General features: G+C 44.1%; 1 protein-coding gene across 1 annotated transcript in view; it reads right to left on the bottom strand.

Annotated features, from left to right (window-relative positions):
- The window catches only part of kmt2d (lysine (K)-specific methyltransferase 2D), an 82443-nt gene that overhangs the window by 43118 nt on the left and 22027 nt on the right, over window positions 1-17298 (bottom strand). The window contains exons 31-34 of the mRNA XM_056298993.1: window positions 16881-16931; window positions 15179-16783; window positions 14933-15097; window positions 14441-14580 (exon numbers count right to left, since the gene is read on the bottom strand). Coding sequence (XP_056154968.1) covers window positions 14441-14580; window positions 14933-15097; window positions 15179-16783; window positions 16881-16931 — 1961 coding nt within the window. The remainder of the gene's footprint in view (window positions 1-14440; window positions 14581-14932; window positions 15098-15178; window positions 16784-16880; window positions 16932-17298) is intronic.

Genomic DNA, 17298 nt, shown 5'->3' on the forward strand with positions numbered 1-17298 from the left:
CCCACAGACTCCTCAGTCACTGACAAGCAAGTGGTTAGAAAAATGCTCAAAAGTCTTACCTCCCGCTGCAAACATTGTGATACATCTTGGGCCTCATTCCAACCCCCATGATTACTTGAGTTTGCTCGATTCAGCTTATGGTACTGTAGATGATGGTAACGAGCTCTTTGCACATTTTCTCAGTACCAACCAAAAATCTGGTGAGAAACCTGTTGATCTGCAGCGACTACAGGCAGCATTGAGTAAAGTCATAAAGAGATATAGCATTGCTGCTAGTGATTCTGACCACCAACTGGAACAAAAGAAGTGTAACCCACCATCGTTCTCAAGAGCTGATGCTCCTGCTAAGAACTGAAGAGGACAAGCAAGCTGCTAAGTCCACCTGTACGAAACAGCACCTCAGGCTTCCCAAAGTCAAGTCCAGTCCAGCGCTCTGACTGTGGACGACTGTGGCGCAGATGAGACAGACATGGCAGCCATTGCTGAACATACACCCTCTGCATCAACAAAGAAACTGGAGAAACGGTTTGCAAAACTGCAAGCCAAGCTGACAACCCTGAAAGCCTCCATGGTTGAGTACTCCACAAAGGCCACCTCTAAGCCTGCTAAGCCAAGGAAAGCTGCAGGAAAAGTGCCTGCAAAGAAACCACCTCAGCAGACTGAGATGAAGGCCAGCAAGAAACCTCACCCCTGGTACTACTTTAATGGTGGCGAGGATGGTCATATTGCTACACCCTGCAGCGATGAGCCCAACCCCAAACTTATTGAAACTAAATGAAATGCACTATGGGAGAAGCAGAAGGCTTGGGAGAAACATGCTAGGAAGGATTTAAAGTGAATTCTGTTCCTTTTGCGGGATTGACGGGAACAGAGAGTAACCAACTATGTCCCAACTCCAACACTCAGCCCAAAGCCTCAATTTACTCACACAGTTTGAAACACCAGTCTAAATTGCCGACAGGGCTTGTAGGTGAAAAGTGCACAGCTAATGTTATTGTCAGGAGTTAACTGTAAGAAGTAAGTAAAAAATTTTTTTTAGATGAATAAAAGATAAAAATAATAAAATATAAATGTGAATAAATACATCTATATAAATATAATAAAATGTAAAAGTAAATAAAGTAAACTTGTAAAATTAAAAGGTTTCAAATGTTCAGTTGAATTTGATTTTCTACTATCAGTAGGAAAAATGTTGATACTGTTTTGCTTTGGGCATGGTGGCCCAGTAGTTGGCACTGTTGCCTCACAGCAACAAGGTCCTAGGTTCGAAGCTCCAGTTTCCTCCCACAGTCCAAAGACATGTAGGTCAGGTGAATTGGCCATACTAAATTGTCCCTAGGTGTGAAATTGTCTGCCTTGTGATGGACTGCCAGCCTGTACAGGGTGTCTCCCCGCTTGCCACCCAATGACTGCTGGGATAGGCTCCAGCATCCCACGACCCCAATTCGGATAAGCGGCTTGGATAATGGATGGATGGATGGATGGATGGATGGCATTAACTGTAGCTGCCTCCTAGATACCGGTTCTCAGGTGACTACCATCTCAGCCTCATTCTACAATGAAAATCTTGCAGAGCAGCCTATCCAATCTATCAGTCTCCTTGATATCGAGGGTGCCAACGGTCAGCGTGTTCCGTATTTCAGGTATGTTCAACTTACTTTACGGTTTCCAAAAGTCTTTATTGAAACAGAGCCCAAAGTTTCCACCCTTGCTTTAGTCATCCCTGATATGTGCTCCAACTGTGACTTACCTGTCTTGATAGGAACCAATGCACTTGATGTGATGTATGATGAGCACTGTCAGCACAAAAGTCCAAATGACATTTCCCCTGTCTGTGGCTATAGACAGATCCTCAGAACTCTTCAGCTCAGACGAAGGGTAAACACCACAGGGTTTATGACATTCCAAGGCAAAACACGAAGTGATACCCGCTCATCAGTGAGTTGCTTTTTGAGGTTATGTACAGGGGTGCACATAACGTTTTTGGTCTGGTTCTCAAGGGAGCATCTGGCGATGTTGCTTGGTACTCAGTTTTTACGTGGCACATTTATCCTACAAGCTGTCATCATCACTACCCTCCTGACTGCTCTCGTCACCGTCTTCCTCACTTTCAAACTTGACAGATGAAGATCTAGGCCTATTCCTTCCTCCCTGCTTGAGTCTGCAATTAGCTCTTTGCATCCACAAGTCAGCAGCTGGCTATGTTGTCATCTTAGACAAGTGGATGTGCATCAGGGATGAGAGGTGTGAGTCTGACAGGCAGGATCGGTACTTGCTTTGTATTATACTGAGATGTGAAAATCCCCTCTCACATGCAGCACCGCTCAAGGGTAGTGTAAGGGCCAACAGAAGGACATTACGAATGTTGGAGTAACCATCTGGATTTCTTACTGTGTTGACCAAGTCATACACAGAGGAGGCTGCCAAACGTTTTCCTGCTTGCATTAAACACATCCATTCTCATACAGTGGAGTCTCTTTCAACAGACAAGCTGGCCTCATATTTCTGGAGGATGTTAGTAAGGGCTGTGTTGCCAAAACTGTGGAGATCTTGCATTTCTTGAGGCCAAGTTGAAGAATCAAAAATTAAAAATTGATGACATGACTTAAGGGATTCATATCTGCTTTCAAACTCATGAATTGGACCTCTCAATACATCAGCCTTGTCCCTGTCAGCATCAGCATTTGAAACAGTCTCTTCCCTGTACTTGCCACTGTCAAGCAATAGTGTCAGCTGTCCAGCAACTACCATGAACTCCTCTTTGCATTTACCAATAGTCAGTTTCTCTTGTAGGAACCTGTGAGTGAACTGTTAAATGTTTCCAGTGTCAAGCATGTTGGCTAGGAAAGACTGAAAACACTGTGCAGATATGTTTTCAGTCACTGTCATCACTCGTAGCCACTTGAATTTGAATGGCAGGTAATAGCCTCCATATTTTCAAGTCTCTTGCCTCCATGCAGACCATCTGATGTTGTGAAACTTTCCTAGTTTCACAAAGGCAATGCCATTCGCATTACAGATCTTCTTTAGTTGTTCTGTTCTTTGTGCGCCCACTCCCTGTAACTGTAAATAAAAGCTCAGCAACTTGACAGCGGAGCAACTGACTGTCTCACAGTATGGTACCATGCGATCAGCTGACTTTGTGCAGTTCTTGAGGGTGTGGGTGATACACAGAATATGCACAAGGGTATCCCTGATCACCACCATCTGACGCAATTTGGGAACGACCCCGTTGCCCCATTGTAAACTCCAATGTTGATTGCTGCTCTGTCTGTACACACCGAGACCAACTTTGTCTTCCATTGATCCCCTAAACCACAAGTATGGAAGAGCTGCTCCAGTCCATCCACTGTGTCCTGTGCCGCTTGGTTCACACCCAGATTAATTAATCCAAGGAAATCTGAGGTAAACTCTCCGTAGCTAGACACAGACACTATGTACACAATTTCCTGCTCCACTTGTGTTATGTCATCTGATCCATCAAAGAGCACGCCCCAAAATTCAGCTGCCCTCAATTTTTCATTCAATTCTAAACTGACTCTGCGATGCTCTGCATGATGCGGGGCCCCCCTTTTCATGAATGGTACGCATTCCCGACATTAACACCAAGCCTCATGAAGAACGCAATATCCTCATATGAACGCATCAGGTGCGCATGTTTCGCTTTATGAAAGGCCAACAGAAAAATATTACTCAGTGCTTGATGCTGTTCTTCATTCAGTTTGTCCTGCCACACGTCGAGGGCGAGTGAATTTCTGATCCTGGCTGCACCTGTTATCAGTAAATTTTACAGGTTCATGTGCTCTTTACTCTCCTCGTGCTTTTCAAAAGCTGGATGACTGAAATTTTTTGTCCCTATATAAGATGCTGCTTTTATCCGCGAGATTGGGATTTTCACAGCATATTTTGCACCACATCTCTGTGCGGTCGTCATCTGTTGTTTGGAGCCAGGCTACTTCTGCAGCCACTTTTCCAGGAATACACGTTTTTTTTATGTATAGGTTCTGTCTGGCATTTCTTTGGAGGTGGTGTAACACCAAAGTAGTTACTTAATGTAGCTTGCTTCTTGGACATTTTGATGGACGAAAATCCTAAAAGCAGAGAAAAAATATAACGTTAAGCTAGTTGTAACGTAAGCTAACTTTGCTGGAGCTCAAGGTTTAACAGTTAACCTTGCTAACTTGGGAAAAAAAACATCCACTTAATCAAGAACCAAGGCTAAAAGTTGCACAATTAACAACTGATTATTAAAGTTGACACATTTTTCATAATGACTTTCTTACCAGTGATATATGAAAAAATCCTGTTGTTTCAGCAAGTAATTGTGTCCCAAAAATGTTGGTACACAAAAGCGCCGCTTTTCATATTGTCTGCTGCGCATCATTTATTTTGACCACGCATATGCACCAGTTATGTGCACCTCTGATTATGTAAATGTCAAAGCCAATAAGACTGGGGAGTGGGCAGTTGAACTGCCAACCACATCTGCCTTATCACTTTGTCAAAAAAACATTCCCAGAAGTTGCCTGTGTGGGTCAGAAATGAAGCAGACCACGACATAACACTTCCCAATGTGTTATTGTAGAACTGCATATTCTAGATCAAGTCTATGAAAACCCACACTCTCCTGAGAAAGGTTCTGACACTGCCAAGTGCTGTAACATCTCTTCACAGCCATCAAGTGAGACTGCTGGCACAAACTTGACATCTGACTTTGGCAATTCTCTTCTCCCAGAGGAATTGAAGAGAAGAATCCCAAGGAGTCTCAATGCATACGCTGATGTCTTTGCACACCATGACCTCGATTTTGGACATGCAACAAAGGTCAAACACCATATTAAGCTTAAAGATGAAATGCCCTTTAAACAAAAGTCAAGACCCATCCACCCAAATGATTACGAGGCAGTGAGAAAACATCTGCAAACATTCCTTGAAGCAGGCGTGATAAGTGGTTCTGAGTCCCCGTACTCAGCAATCGTCGTGAAGAAAAAGAATGGTGAAGTCCGCTTATATGTCGATTACCATAAGCTCAATACTCAAACTGTAAAGGAAGCTTACGCACTGCCAAATCTTGAGGAGGCATTCTCATCCCTTAATGGCTCCCAGTGGCCTTAAGTCCGGCTATTACCAAATTAAAATGGAGTAGTCTGACAAGCCGAAAACTGCCTTTGTTTGTTCTTTGGGGTTCTGGGAATTTAATGGTATGCCCCAAGGCATAACCAATGCACCATCCAACGCTTAATCGAGAAATGCATGAGCAACATTAATTTGAAAGAAGTCTTGGTGTTTTTGGATGGTTTAATTATATTCTCAAACACCTTGGAGGAACACAAAGCTAGGCTTTTCCACATACTCCAACGCCTAAGGGAGAATGGCCTGAACTATCCCCTGCAAAGTGCTGGTTCTTTCAGGTCTCAGTGTGCCATCCTGGGCACATTGTCTCCAGAAACGGGGTAGAAACAGACCCTGAGCAGATTAGTGCACTAAAAAACTAGCCAACGCCCCAGAATCTAAGAGAGCTTAAGTCTTTCTTAGGCTACTACCGCTGCTTTGTGAAGGACTATTCAAAAATAGTCAAGCCATTAAACAGTCTCACCTCAGGATACCCACTGTTAGAAAGCCCACATACTTGTGTAATAAGTATGCCTGTCGACTGCCTTATAGGTTTAGTTTGCTTTGTTATGATCGCAATTTACTCCGTCCCATCTAAGTGAACTCACCAGAGCTGTTATTTACAGACTGTCCCTGAATGCATCAGCTGCCATGTTACGATCTGGTGATGTGAAGTCTAGTTCAGTTTTAAGATGGCGATATTTTTCCTCCTGTTTTCACTATCCACCTATACAACCTCTGTTTATTGCTGTGCAGAAATGTTCAAAGGTATGTACTGATATTTATAACTGCAAACCAGATATTAGCGCAGTTACTCGGTAACTGCAAGTATATCTCAGCCAGTAATTTCTCTAGTTTATAAGCCTCGTGGGGGGCAGTATGCTCGTGGTGAATTTGTTGTTGACAAATTTGATTAATAATTACAGTCCTTATCTGCACCCACCTCAACGGAGAGGTCAGAAGACACCGATCTGTAAAGGGAAGTTCTTCAACCCAACAGAGCCCTTTGCCAACTGATGGACACCTGCCTGTCAGGAAGCAATTGAATGTATCATTGAGAAGCTGACTTCTGCACCAGTTCTTGGGTTTGCAAATCCAAAGCTACCATATATTCTCCACACTGATGCCAGCACCACTGGTTTAGGAGCTGCATTATACAAGGAGCAGGATGGTCAAATGCGCGTCATTGCCTATGCCAGTAGGGGACTGTCACCTAGTCAGAAGAGATATCCAGCACATAAACTGGAGTTTTGGCTCTCAAGTGGTCCATTGTAGAGAAATTCCAGGACTATCTTGTATGACAACACTTTCACGGTCGAACAGATAACAATCCGTTAACCTACATACTTACCTCAGCCAAACTAGATGCAGCCCGTTATTGCTGGTTGGCAGCCCTTTCCACATTTTAACTTCAACATCAAGTATGGCTGGAAAGTGCAACGAGGACACTGACGGCCTCTCTAGGCAGCCTCATGAAATATTGGCTGAAGACCCTGCTTCACTAGCGTAGAGGGACAGGCTTGAATGATTCACGTCACTCTACTTGTCATCCTCACCTGCTGTTCAGGATTTGCCCACAGATACAGTTACAGCTCTTTGTCATCGACATCACCTGAGGGAAACAGATGACAGCTTACCTGCCATCATGTTAGTGGAATCCCTTACACTGCACACTGATGCAGTTCCAGACATCTACAATGTGGAAGAAATGTTAGGATATGTAACTGTACCTACCTTCAGTGAAGCTGAAATTAGAGAAAAGCAGGAATCTGATCCAGTCATTGGTCCTGTTGTTCATCTGTTAAAGGTAAGAGATGAAGCACCGTACAACCCTGATCCTGATTGTCCAGAGCTCAAGGTTGTGCTTAAGGAGTGGAAGCGCCTTGAGCTGATAAATGACGTCCTGTACAGGAAACGTCAGTGTAACAATGAGACAACTTATCAGCTCGTACTCCCTGAATCACTCTGGTCAACTGTTCTCAAGCCTCTCAAGTGTCTCCACGAGGACATGGGGCTGGACTGAACCCTTGACTTAGTGAGGTCAAGATTCTATTGGCTACGAATGGCTGCAGATGTAGAGAAAAAAAATCAAAACTTGTGGATGTTGTGTCAGAAGGAAAAGGAAAACACAGCCTGAAAAAGCTGCACCTCTCGTGAATATCCAAACAACCAGACCAATGGTACTGGTATGTAAGGATTTCTTATCCCTGGAGCTTGACAGTCAAAACACCAAGGACATCTTAGTCATTACCAACCATTTTACTAAGTATGCGGTAGACATACCAACAAGAAACCAGAAGGCTAAAACTGTTGCCAAGTGTCTTTGGGAGCATTTTCTGGTACATTATGGGTTCCTTGAATGACTGCACAGCGATCAGGGCCGAGACGCTGAGTCTCGTACAATCAAGGAGCTCTGCGCTATTGTAGGTACCAAGAAAGCCCGCACAAGTCCTCAACACCCTAGAGGCAATCCAGTGGAGCGGTTCAATCGCACCCTCTTAAGCATGCTGGGTACTTTGAAGGATAAAGAGAAGAGTCACTGGTGTGACTGTGAAACTACTCATACATGCCTATAACTGCACTAGAAGTGAGGTCATCTAATTTAGCCCCTACGAGTTGATGTTTGGATGGCAGCCCAGGCTGCCAGTGGATATTGCTTTTGGCTTACCGGTTAGTGAGGGTAAATCAGGGTCTCACTCACAGTACGTGCGAAACCTTGTCTAGAGGAAAGTTATCAAATTGCCATTAAGAACTCACAGAAGGTTGCTGACAGGAACAAACGTCACTTTAACAAGTCTGTGCGAGAATCAATTCTTGAGGAAGGAGACCGAGTATTAGTGTGAAATGTCCGTCTGCGGAACAAGCACAAACTCACGGACAAATGGGAGTCTACTGTGTATCAGGTCCTTAACCAGATGGGAAACTTGCCAGTGTACATGGTCCAGCCAGTGGGTGAATATGGTTCAACCAGAACCCTACACAGGGACCACCTACTTTCTTGTGTGTATCTATCTTCACCTGAAGAGGATGAGCCAGCGGACCCAAAGCCAGTTCAGGACAAAACGCAGTCACCCTCAGCTCCAGGAAGCTGAGAACTCTGAAATGGAGTACAATTTCCCATTCTGTTCTGTGGAACCATCAGTTATCCCTGAGCAGAGGTTTACCGAAGTTTATGCAATTCCAAAGAGGCTGGAACCATGCACTGTTCCTCCAGTAGAATATGGCCAGAACACATTCTTACCTTCTCAACCTCAAGTGGAGTCCCCTGCAGGTAACTCTCCACTCTTACCTGTTGAAACAGTAGAGGCATGTACTGAAACTGAAGGAGATAATTTCGAACATGCTCCTGAGCAACTTCCAAATTAGAGAGCAGCGACCTAACAGCAGGGATAGGCAACATGGTCCAGAAAAGTCCGGTATGGGTGCAGGTCTTTGTTCCAACCAAGCAGTTACACACCTGATTCTATTAGTCAGCTAATAGTCTTTGCTAAGGACCTTGATTTGTAGATGCATATGTGTAATTCCTTGGTTGGAACAAAGACCTGCGCCCACACCAGACCTTTCTGGACCATGTTGCCTATCCCTGCCTTACAGGATCCAGTCAACGAGACACCAGTTGTTTCTGATGCACATGACGATGTACCCATGCTAGATCTTGGTGATCCTGAGGATGGAAATAAAGACAAAGAATTACAAGAAACTGACGCACAAGAGAATGACAAGCCAAACTCTGAAGTTCCTGGAGAACATGAGACTGAAACATGTTAAGAAAATGGCAAAGACAGTTCTGTCCGCAGGTCAGATAAGAGTGCGGCGAGCACCCAGATGTTTTCATTATCCTGAGTTGAGGAAGCCCTTTAATCTCCTTTGCACAGTCTCTTGGCGAGTTTCGGTCAGGCCTTCGATTCTATCAGTGACTACGAAAGCCACCCAAGTCAAGTGTGTTTTAAATCTAGACATTGTAGCACATGAAGGGACTCATGTGGATTCATGGGGGGAAGGTTTAATCCACATAAAATGTTGGGTTATCAAAGGGTTAAAACCAACAACAAAAAATCAGAGTGCATTGGGTGATGCCCAGTAAGGAGTGCATGCGTGCTCTAAATTAAACAAGACACAAAGGCTTCTTGCAGCGCAAAACTACCTGTGGAAAATCTTGGTGAAAAATGTTTAAAAAAAATAGTCACAAAACATAAAAATATTTGGTTAATTTATATCAATCCTTCACTAATAAGGTACTCTTCAGTTAGCGACCAGATTATTGATGAGAGGGGCCAGTTTTATCACATTGTTTTTCCACTTTTCTACCAGGAACTTCGGTAAGTCAATATGAAGCACATGTTCGCTAGCTAAAGCTACAGGTTGCTAGGTACAGCCTATAGTCATTGCCAGCTTGAAAAACAAGAGCATTTTACAGCAAATTCTGTTCACATACTGTAACAAAAATCCAGTCGGGGTACTAAGGAAGTACTGTGAAACTGAGTGTTACATTGGTGCATTCTCTATCATTGTATGTTATGTTATGCTAGGCAGCTAGCTAGCGTTATTGTTTTTGTTACCTGTGTATCTTGTATCCTCGTATATGGTGCTAAGGGAATGTACTGGCTAATTTTGTTTTTATTAGCAGTACTTTTTGTATTGTCATTTTATTTTAACGAGCAGCCATTTAACATTGTTTACATTAAAGAAGGGTTACAATAAATTCACAGAATTCTCTGGTAAACGGAGCATTTAGCTAAATCCATGATGTCTTGATGCATGCTCAATAATCCAGGTAAGAAAATCAAAAAAGGCTGAATCAGTTCATCTGGATACATTTATGGACAGATACGTTTCATCACTCAACGAAGTGACATCTTCAGTCTAAACTTACTGCAGGTATCCCCACCCCTTACAAACAATACTGTACAATACAGTTAACAACTGAAACCAACGACCAGTTTCATATGCAAATATGAGTGTGACCTTTAACTAGAATGACCCGATCCTTGGGTGGACCAACTTCTGGCGCAGCGTGTTTTGGGGTTTCAGGGGTTTCAGTTGCTTTCACAACCCAAAACACGCTACACCAGAAGTTGGTCCACCCCAAGGATCGGGTCCCTTGGCACACACAGAGCAATACAGTGTACGCTGTTAAGTGCCAGGAGGACTGCAGTGACTTGTACATTGGGGAAACGAAACAGATGTTAGCCAAAAGAATGGCACAACACGTCAGGCCAGGACTCCGCAGTCTACACCCATCTACAGGCCCGTGGCCACTCTTTTAGGGATGAGGATGTGCAGATCCTTGATAGGGAGGAACGATGGTTTGAACGGGGAGTCCAAGAGGCCATCTATGTTAGAAGGGAACAACCATCACTGAACTAAGAGGGGCTAAGAGTACATCTGTCACCATCTTAACAATGCTGTGATTGCAACTATTCCCCAATCCTCTGTGAATAGTACACATGGCCATCAAAACTCTAGTTAATGGTCACACCCATATTTGTACATGAAACTGGTCGTTGGTTTCGGTCGTTATACATCTGTCACCATATTACAATGCTGTGATCGCAACAATACCTAATCCGCTGAATAGTACACATGGCCTTTGAAACTCTAGTTAAAGGTCACACATATTTGCATATGAAACTGGTCGTTGGTTTCGGTCGTTAGGCAACTATTGTTTATAAGGCTGGGGATACCTGCTTTCAGTTTAGACTGAAAATGTCACTTAGTTGAGTGATGAAACGTATCAGTCTATAAACATTGTGTCCAGATGAACTGATTCAACCTTCTTTGATAAATCCACGGTGGTTTGTACCAAAGCATTTGTAAGTTTAATACGTTGTATAGCAAGCTAAAATTACATGTAATTTTACAGTTAGGGATAAATATTAAAATGTATCCACAATATTAATATCCAGTTCATAAGTATGGACAAAATAAACTGTCTCTAAAAGAAATAAGAAAATGTGGAAAATGTTTAAAGGTGTAATATTTCATTCTGTTATGGTAAATCATAGTCTGTTGTAAAAACAAGCTACTGGTAATACATGCTGTAAAATTAGTTATTTCCATAAGTCTTAAGTTTATGCTACTGTGTTAAATAAGAAACGGAAATTAATGAGGTCTCATATTAAGATATAAGAAAGTGAACATCTTAACTGATATTTTCTGTACTATGGTGCAGATTGGTTGTTTTGTTGAGCCTGGAATTAGCTTGCTTTCAAGCCATGCCTGAGCTTGATGCCGAGCCTGCCCAGTGAGAAACTCCAAGCAGGGAACATTTGGAACCAGTGTGGCCAACTGGTTTGGATTTCTTTCTTCGGAGCAACTGATCTGATCCTCGTCAGGATTTCAGATGAGATAACACATGCACACCTTAGTTTTCTACCCAGGTAGATCAGTGATCACAATATCAGTAAAAGGAACACTAAAACTATTTTTTTTCCAACAAAAGAACTAATACTCTTTAAACATTGAGGAAGCAGGACCATTTAAGTGCAAAACCAAGGGACAAAAAGATATATGTGAATTTGTTTTATTTTGCTCCTTTAAACAGGACACTTTACACTTTTGTTTGATACTTTGTCCTTTCTTTGTTAGGTGAGCTTTGTGTGCCATTAATGCAGTAATAATTGTGTAATAAAGTTGCCAAGTGTTCAATCTCATGCAAAGTCTCCTCGTGAGCCTTTCTAACCTTACTACTTCAGAACCTGGGTTTGAAGTGTAGTATCTCCAGTCAGTTGGGAACAGAGGTGTTACAGATGTATGATGTGATTTAATTGTTTTAATTTGGAGATTGTAACGCATTTTACCAATTTCTTCTTAAACTTGTTTTTGAGAGAAATTTGTGGTTCCCTGCTTCTGCAAGGACAGCAGACAAGCATCCAGAAGCCATTACCATTGCCCTTGTTGTAAATTTATTAACTTTTGCATGAGTAGCCAAAAGTAGTAGTAGTAGTAGTAGTACTAGTAGACAACTTGATAAAGCATTTAAAAGGGATTTTGTTTTTTGCCTCTTTTTTGTGTGATTTTTAAAGAGTAATGAAACTTGAAGTCACATAGGGCAGAAAAGGGCCGTTGCACCTGCCTCTATAGATTGAAAATTTCAACTAGGTTGCACTGCTGACCACAACCCAGTCATGACGTCACTATCTCTTTTTCTATTGACACCTGAGTAAATAAAGTTGCAGTGTAACCTAGTTAAAAATTTCAATCTAGGGTGTCTGGGTAGCGTAACAGTCTATTCCGTTGCCTACCAACACGGGGATCTCCAGTTCGAATCCCTGTGTTACCTCCGGCTTGGTCTGGCATCCCTAAAGACACAATTGGCCGTGTCTGCAGGTGGGAAGCCAGATGTGGTATGTGTCCTGGTCGCTGCACTAGCACCTCCTCTGGTCAGTCAGGGTGCCTGTTTGGGGGATAACGTAATCCTCCCATGAGCTATGTCCCCCTGGCGAAACGCCTCACTGTCTGGGGAAAAGAAGCAGCTGGCGACTCAACATGTATTGGAGGAGGCATTTGGTAGTCTGCAGCCCTACCCAGATCGGCAGAGGGGGGGACGGCTCAGAAGAGTGGGGTAATTGGCCGCATACAATTGGGAGAAAAGGGGAGTGGGGGTCCGGAAAAAAAGTGATATTCTCCTGCGAAACATCCACTCACAAGCACACCTGGCATGGCAATGCCTTCGCCTGGCTACAATCACTGCTGCCATGATCACTGGAAAGTCTGGTCATCAGTTACCACCAACTCTCTGAAGACAGTAATCATTTTCACTCTAATTGCGTGTGGCTATTAGTGCTGGTGTTTGTGAATTTGACTTTTTTTTGCAATGAGGCTCATTTGCATAGAAAGGGGCCAATTTTGCACCAAATGTAGGCATATTACCTAATTTAAGAACATGCAAATACCGCCGGAGTACCATTTCAGCCTTTGCAGGTGCGTTGAGGATTACGCGGTTTCTTTTTGTTTTATTTGTGCAGGTTTAGCAGCCACAAAAGCTGTGCAATCCTTTTGTGAATTCGCCAGTGAGTGTTTTTTCAGAGTGATTGTTATTTGGGGTGCTTTAAGTGCTCTCTCTCATGCCTCTCGGCACTCGGCCAACCAATCATTAACATCAGTGATGTCACTGGTCACCTGATCCAGCGGCCCAATTGTGTCAAACTGATCGCTCAGTCAGTCACTCTAACCATGATCACTCATTCAGTCATGCTAACGTAGTCGCTCAGTCAGTCAGTCAGGGACATCCACGTTTGTAGGGCTGGCCCACCAGCCATACCAGCACAAAAAAATCAAACCCACACAGGTCCTTTGTGGATAAGATTCCCCACACCTGGCTGACAGAGACCTGATGGACACATATCTTAAAAGTCAATGTGAAAATTTGCCACAATAGCAGTATGCTGGTCAGAAATTGCAACTGAAGTCTTATACTGCAGTCGCACTTGTGATGACATCAAACAAGCGTGCATGGTGGATAAACAGAAATGAGCAGAATGTTAATTTTTTTAATAATGTGTTATTTAGAAACTACATTAACAAAACATTATGAGATATTAAATTACCAGAAAAATAAGCATTAGTGTCCACCACGCTTCTGGCGTCTACTAAGAGTAATAGTCTTGTCAGTACAGTTCACCAGTGATTAGAAGAGGCAGTAGCGAAGGGGCACAAATTAAGCTGTGTCGTTGCATCTCAAACAGCCAGATTATAACATTAATAAAAATTAAAAGAATATTTTACCATAAAAAAGTTGGAGCTTTATTTTGCAGGATTTTTGCAACATTTAAGGATTCACTTGAAATGTAACTGAAAGTTGGATGGAAATGTCAGAGTATTCATGTCCACTTTGAGGCATTTACACATAAGCCAAAGTCAACTATAGCAAGCTGTCATGGGTTGCTAAATATAGCTTAACTAGATTTTCCTATGGCCAAATTAGGGTGCCTCTTTCTTTAAGGTAAGAAGTAGGATGTTTCTGTCTCTCACTCCTGCCACATTTACTGTCTAGTAGCAATAGTCAAACAGCAGTTACTCTGTCTTGGATTGTATTTTGATTGTAACCTTCCCAAAAACTGACCAAAAGTTGCTATTTTAGTCTATACTAAGACTGCCAAAATTCCAGTGCATCCGACTGCAGTTTTACAATGAGACCATTTTGGATACATTAATTACATTTTATATGAATCAGCTGTAAGAGTCCCACCAACTGCTCATATATGTTTAATATTTATATCTAATAATTGTATTTTCATTTTTTAAGTTTGGGGTAATTGTCTGGGTGCTACTGCATCTGAAACAAAGTATTGGATATATAGCACGTAGAGCTGACATGCAACTTTACCGTAGTACACTGGGGTCCAAGACAGCAGTGGCTACTGGAGGTGGGGGGCGTATAAGCTTTTCATCCATGCTGCCAACAACCATGGTCGCCTTCCCTGCCAAAACAGCCTGGGCTCCAGTGGTAGGAGCAGCAACACGATCCTGCAGGAACAGTCAAACACATAGCTAGCAAGCCACAGGGAAAACAGGTATAAAACAATACGAATCTATTATTCCTCCTTTTGTGGTAACATCTTAATGGCCTGCTTAGAAATTTGTCTTTCTTACCCTCCCTGTTTGCATTTTCAAAATGCAAAGGAGCCAAAGAAACAGTGCCCCTGCAGTTTGAAGAGATTAGTGTCTTGCACATGGACACTTCCACAGTAACAGCACATGCTACATTGTGGACTAAACCCAAGTCTTCGGGTTGAACGATGTTCTCCAAAATCACTATGCCACCTTGCTCCCAAGATATCAGGTATGACACATTTACGGCAAGTCAATTTATGTTTACCTGTGGATAAGGTGGTGGTGCCTTGTGGACCTTTTCTGGTTGAAAAGCTCCCATCTCTGCTCCAGGCCAGCCGGAGGCAGTATTGCTGGCAGCAGCAGCCTCCTTCTCTTGTTTCATTGAGTTCCTTTGCATTTGTCGAATGAGAAACTCCCTGAGTTTCTGGCGCTAAAGGAGAAAGGACCCATTAGTAAGGTACCTTGGAACGTGAGTGACGGATGGCAACTCAGTAATATGCTACATAAATACCTGTCTGTGCTTCTCCAACTCAGGGTCCTGCACAGCTGGCATGTCAGGCACTTCTTGGGTGCCTGGCATAGCTGGCTGATGAGCTGTTTCTGGAGGATGGACAGTTGTGGAGTCTTGAGGCACTGAGGGAGGCGGTACTCTGGAGTTGAAGTTATCCGTCCCCAAAGTCTGCTGAGTTTGTGGCTGAGGTTGCTGTATCTGAGCCTGAGCCATTTGAGCCTGCTGCTGAGTCATTTGATAGCTGCCCGTGCTGGGGCTACGACTAAAAGGAGGAGGTGCTGTTGGCTTCCCGGAGAGAGGATCCCCCATAGGATTGGAGGGAGGGGGGGGTGGAGGCAGCTGGTTGGGATGAGGTGAGCTTCGGTAACTCTGGGTGCCCTCGGAGGCAGCAGAAGATGGACGAGGGGGCTTGTGGAGAGCAGCAAAAGGATCTCTAGATTGTGGCCGTGAGGGCGGTCGGGAATACGGATCAGGGGATTGGAAACGAGGGGTAGCAGGCGAGTGGACTGAAAAAGCATCATTGGAGAGACCACCTGGAGTGAGAGGTGACTGAGAGCTGCCCTGGGACTGGGGGCTTGAGGGCACTCTAGAACAGGATTCCTGTTGGGCTACAGAATGCCTCTGAGGCACAGGGGAGCAGCTATCTCCTGACTGAGGTCTGGGAGTGAGGGGGGGCTGCCCGCAAGAGTCAGAGAAAGGTGTGGAAGGTGACTGCCTGTAGACATCAGAGGGGTGACTGGGGGAAGCTCCAGGATGAAGCGCTCCACCCTCAACTTGGTGCATCCGTGGCATCATAGGTGCTTTGAACAAACCATCCCCTGACTCCAGCATCCCAGCAGGGGAGCCAGTGGCTTGGTCAGGCCGTCCAAGAGAAGAGGAACGAGGAGAGGGTGCACTCATGTCAGTCCTGTACTGCCCTAAGCCCACCGGTGAAGATGCCACCGCAGAGGGGGATGGGGATGAACCATATTCTGGCCGCCCCATCACATGCTGGCTTCTAAGAGGGTCTCCATAATGAGGGTTGTGGGATGGGGAGAAAAGGGGCGACTCCCCAGGAAGAGTGCCTCTTGGACGAGGGCTTTCTGGGGGTCCTAGGGACTCCTGAGAGCCTTGCTGCAGCAGGTGACCCTGATGCTGCTGCAGTTGTGATTTGAAATAGGGGTCAACCTGCTGGGCCCGTCGGGGAGTTCCAGGGGTCCCTGGTTGCATGTCGAATGGGCCGAGACTGGCCGGCTGTCCCTGAGGAGGACCCTGTGGGCCGGAAGGGGGATAACCTGAGGAGGAGGCCTGCAAAGGGCTGGTCCCGGCCTGGGAGAAGGGGGTAGTGGGATGAGCGTGAGGGTGAGGGGACTGAGGAGGCAGCTTAGCAAAGGGATCGGTCCGGATTTCAGCCGACCCTGGAGTCTTGACAGGTCCATCTGGGAAAAAGGTTGAAGATGATCCAGAATCTGGAGGGAAGGGAAAGGGGCTCTCTGCAGAGCTAGGCTGGGAAGGAGTGGAGACAGAGCCTGATGGTGGAGGAATCTGGAGGTGAAGATTTGGTCGCTCTGCTTTCACGCGCCCAGGATCTGTCTTGAGTGGCCGACACACTTGATTTTCCGCTTGCTGTTAGTGGAACAGAGGGGATTTTAGTGGATAATGAAACAAGCTGTACAACTGCTAAACTTCAGTTTTCATGAAAAAGACCGATTCTATAACTCACCTTCTGTGCCTTGCTGATACGCTGAGCTGCACGGTTATCTTTGGCCTTTTGCTACAGTGGGAGCAAGTATTAAGACAAAGATGTAAATAATGACAAGTGAATATGAGTAATTAACACTTCTAACACATTTTTGTCAAGTGCCAGACACATTAAACTAAAAAATGTTGTGGGTTAAATAGCGTTCATCTTTAATTTTCTTGAAATCAAGTTAAGCAGAGGTGTGTGGGGGTGAACAATGTCCCAGTAACATAAGCATGACATCAGCATCATATAACACATATCCTTACTTCTGAGCAAATAGGAATGCATCAGCTGAAATCTAATTACTTTTCATAGCTTGATTCCCATACACTTAAACTATATATGGAGTTACTGAATTCAAGAATCAACACCAACTCTCATTCAGCGTCCACAGTTG

This window comes from Lampris incognitus, chromosome 2 (genome assembly GCF_029633865.1).
Source record: "Lampris incognitus isolate fLamInc1 chromosome 2, fLamInc1.hap2, whole genome shotgun sequence".
Taxonomy (NCBI): domain Eukaryota; kingdom Metazoa; phylum Chordata; class Actinopteri; order Lampriformes; family Lampridae; genus Lampris; species Lampris incognitus.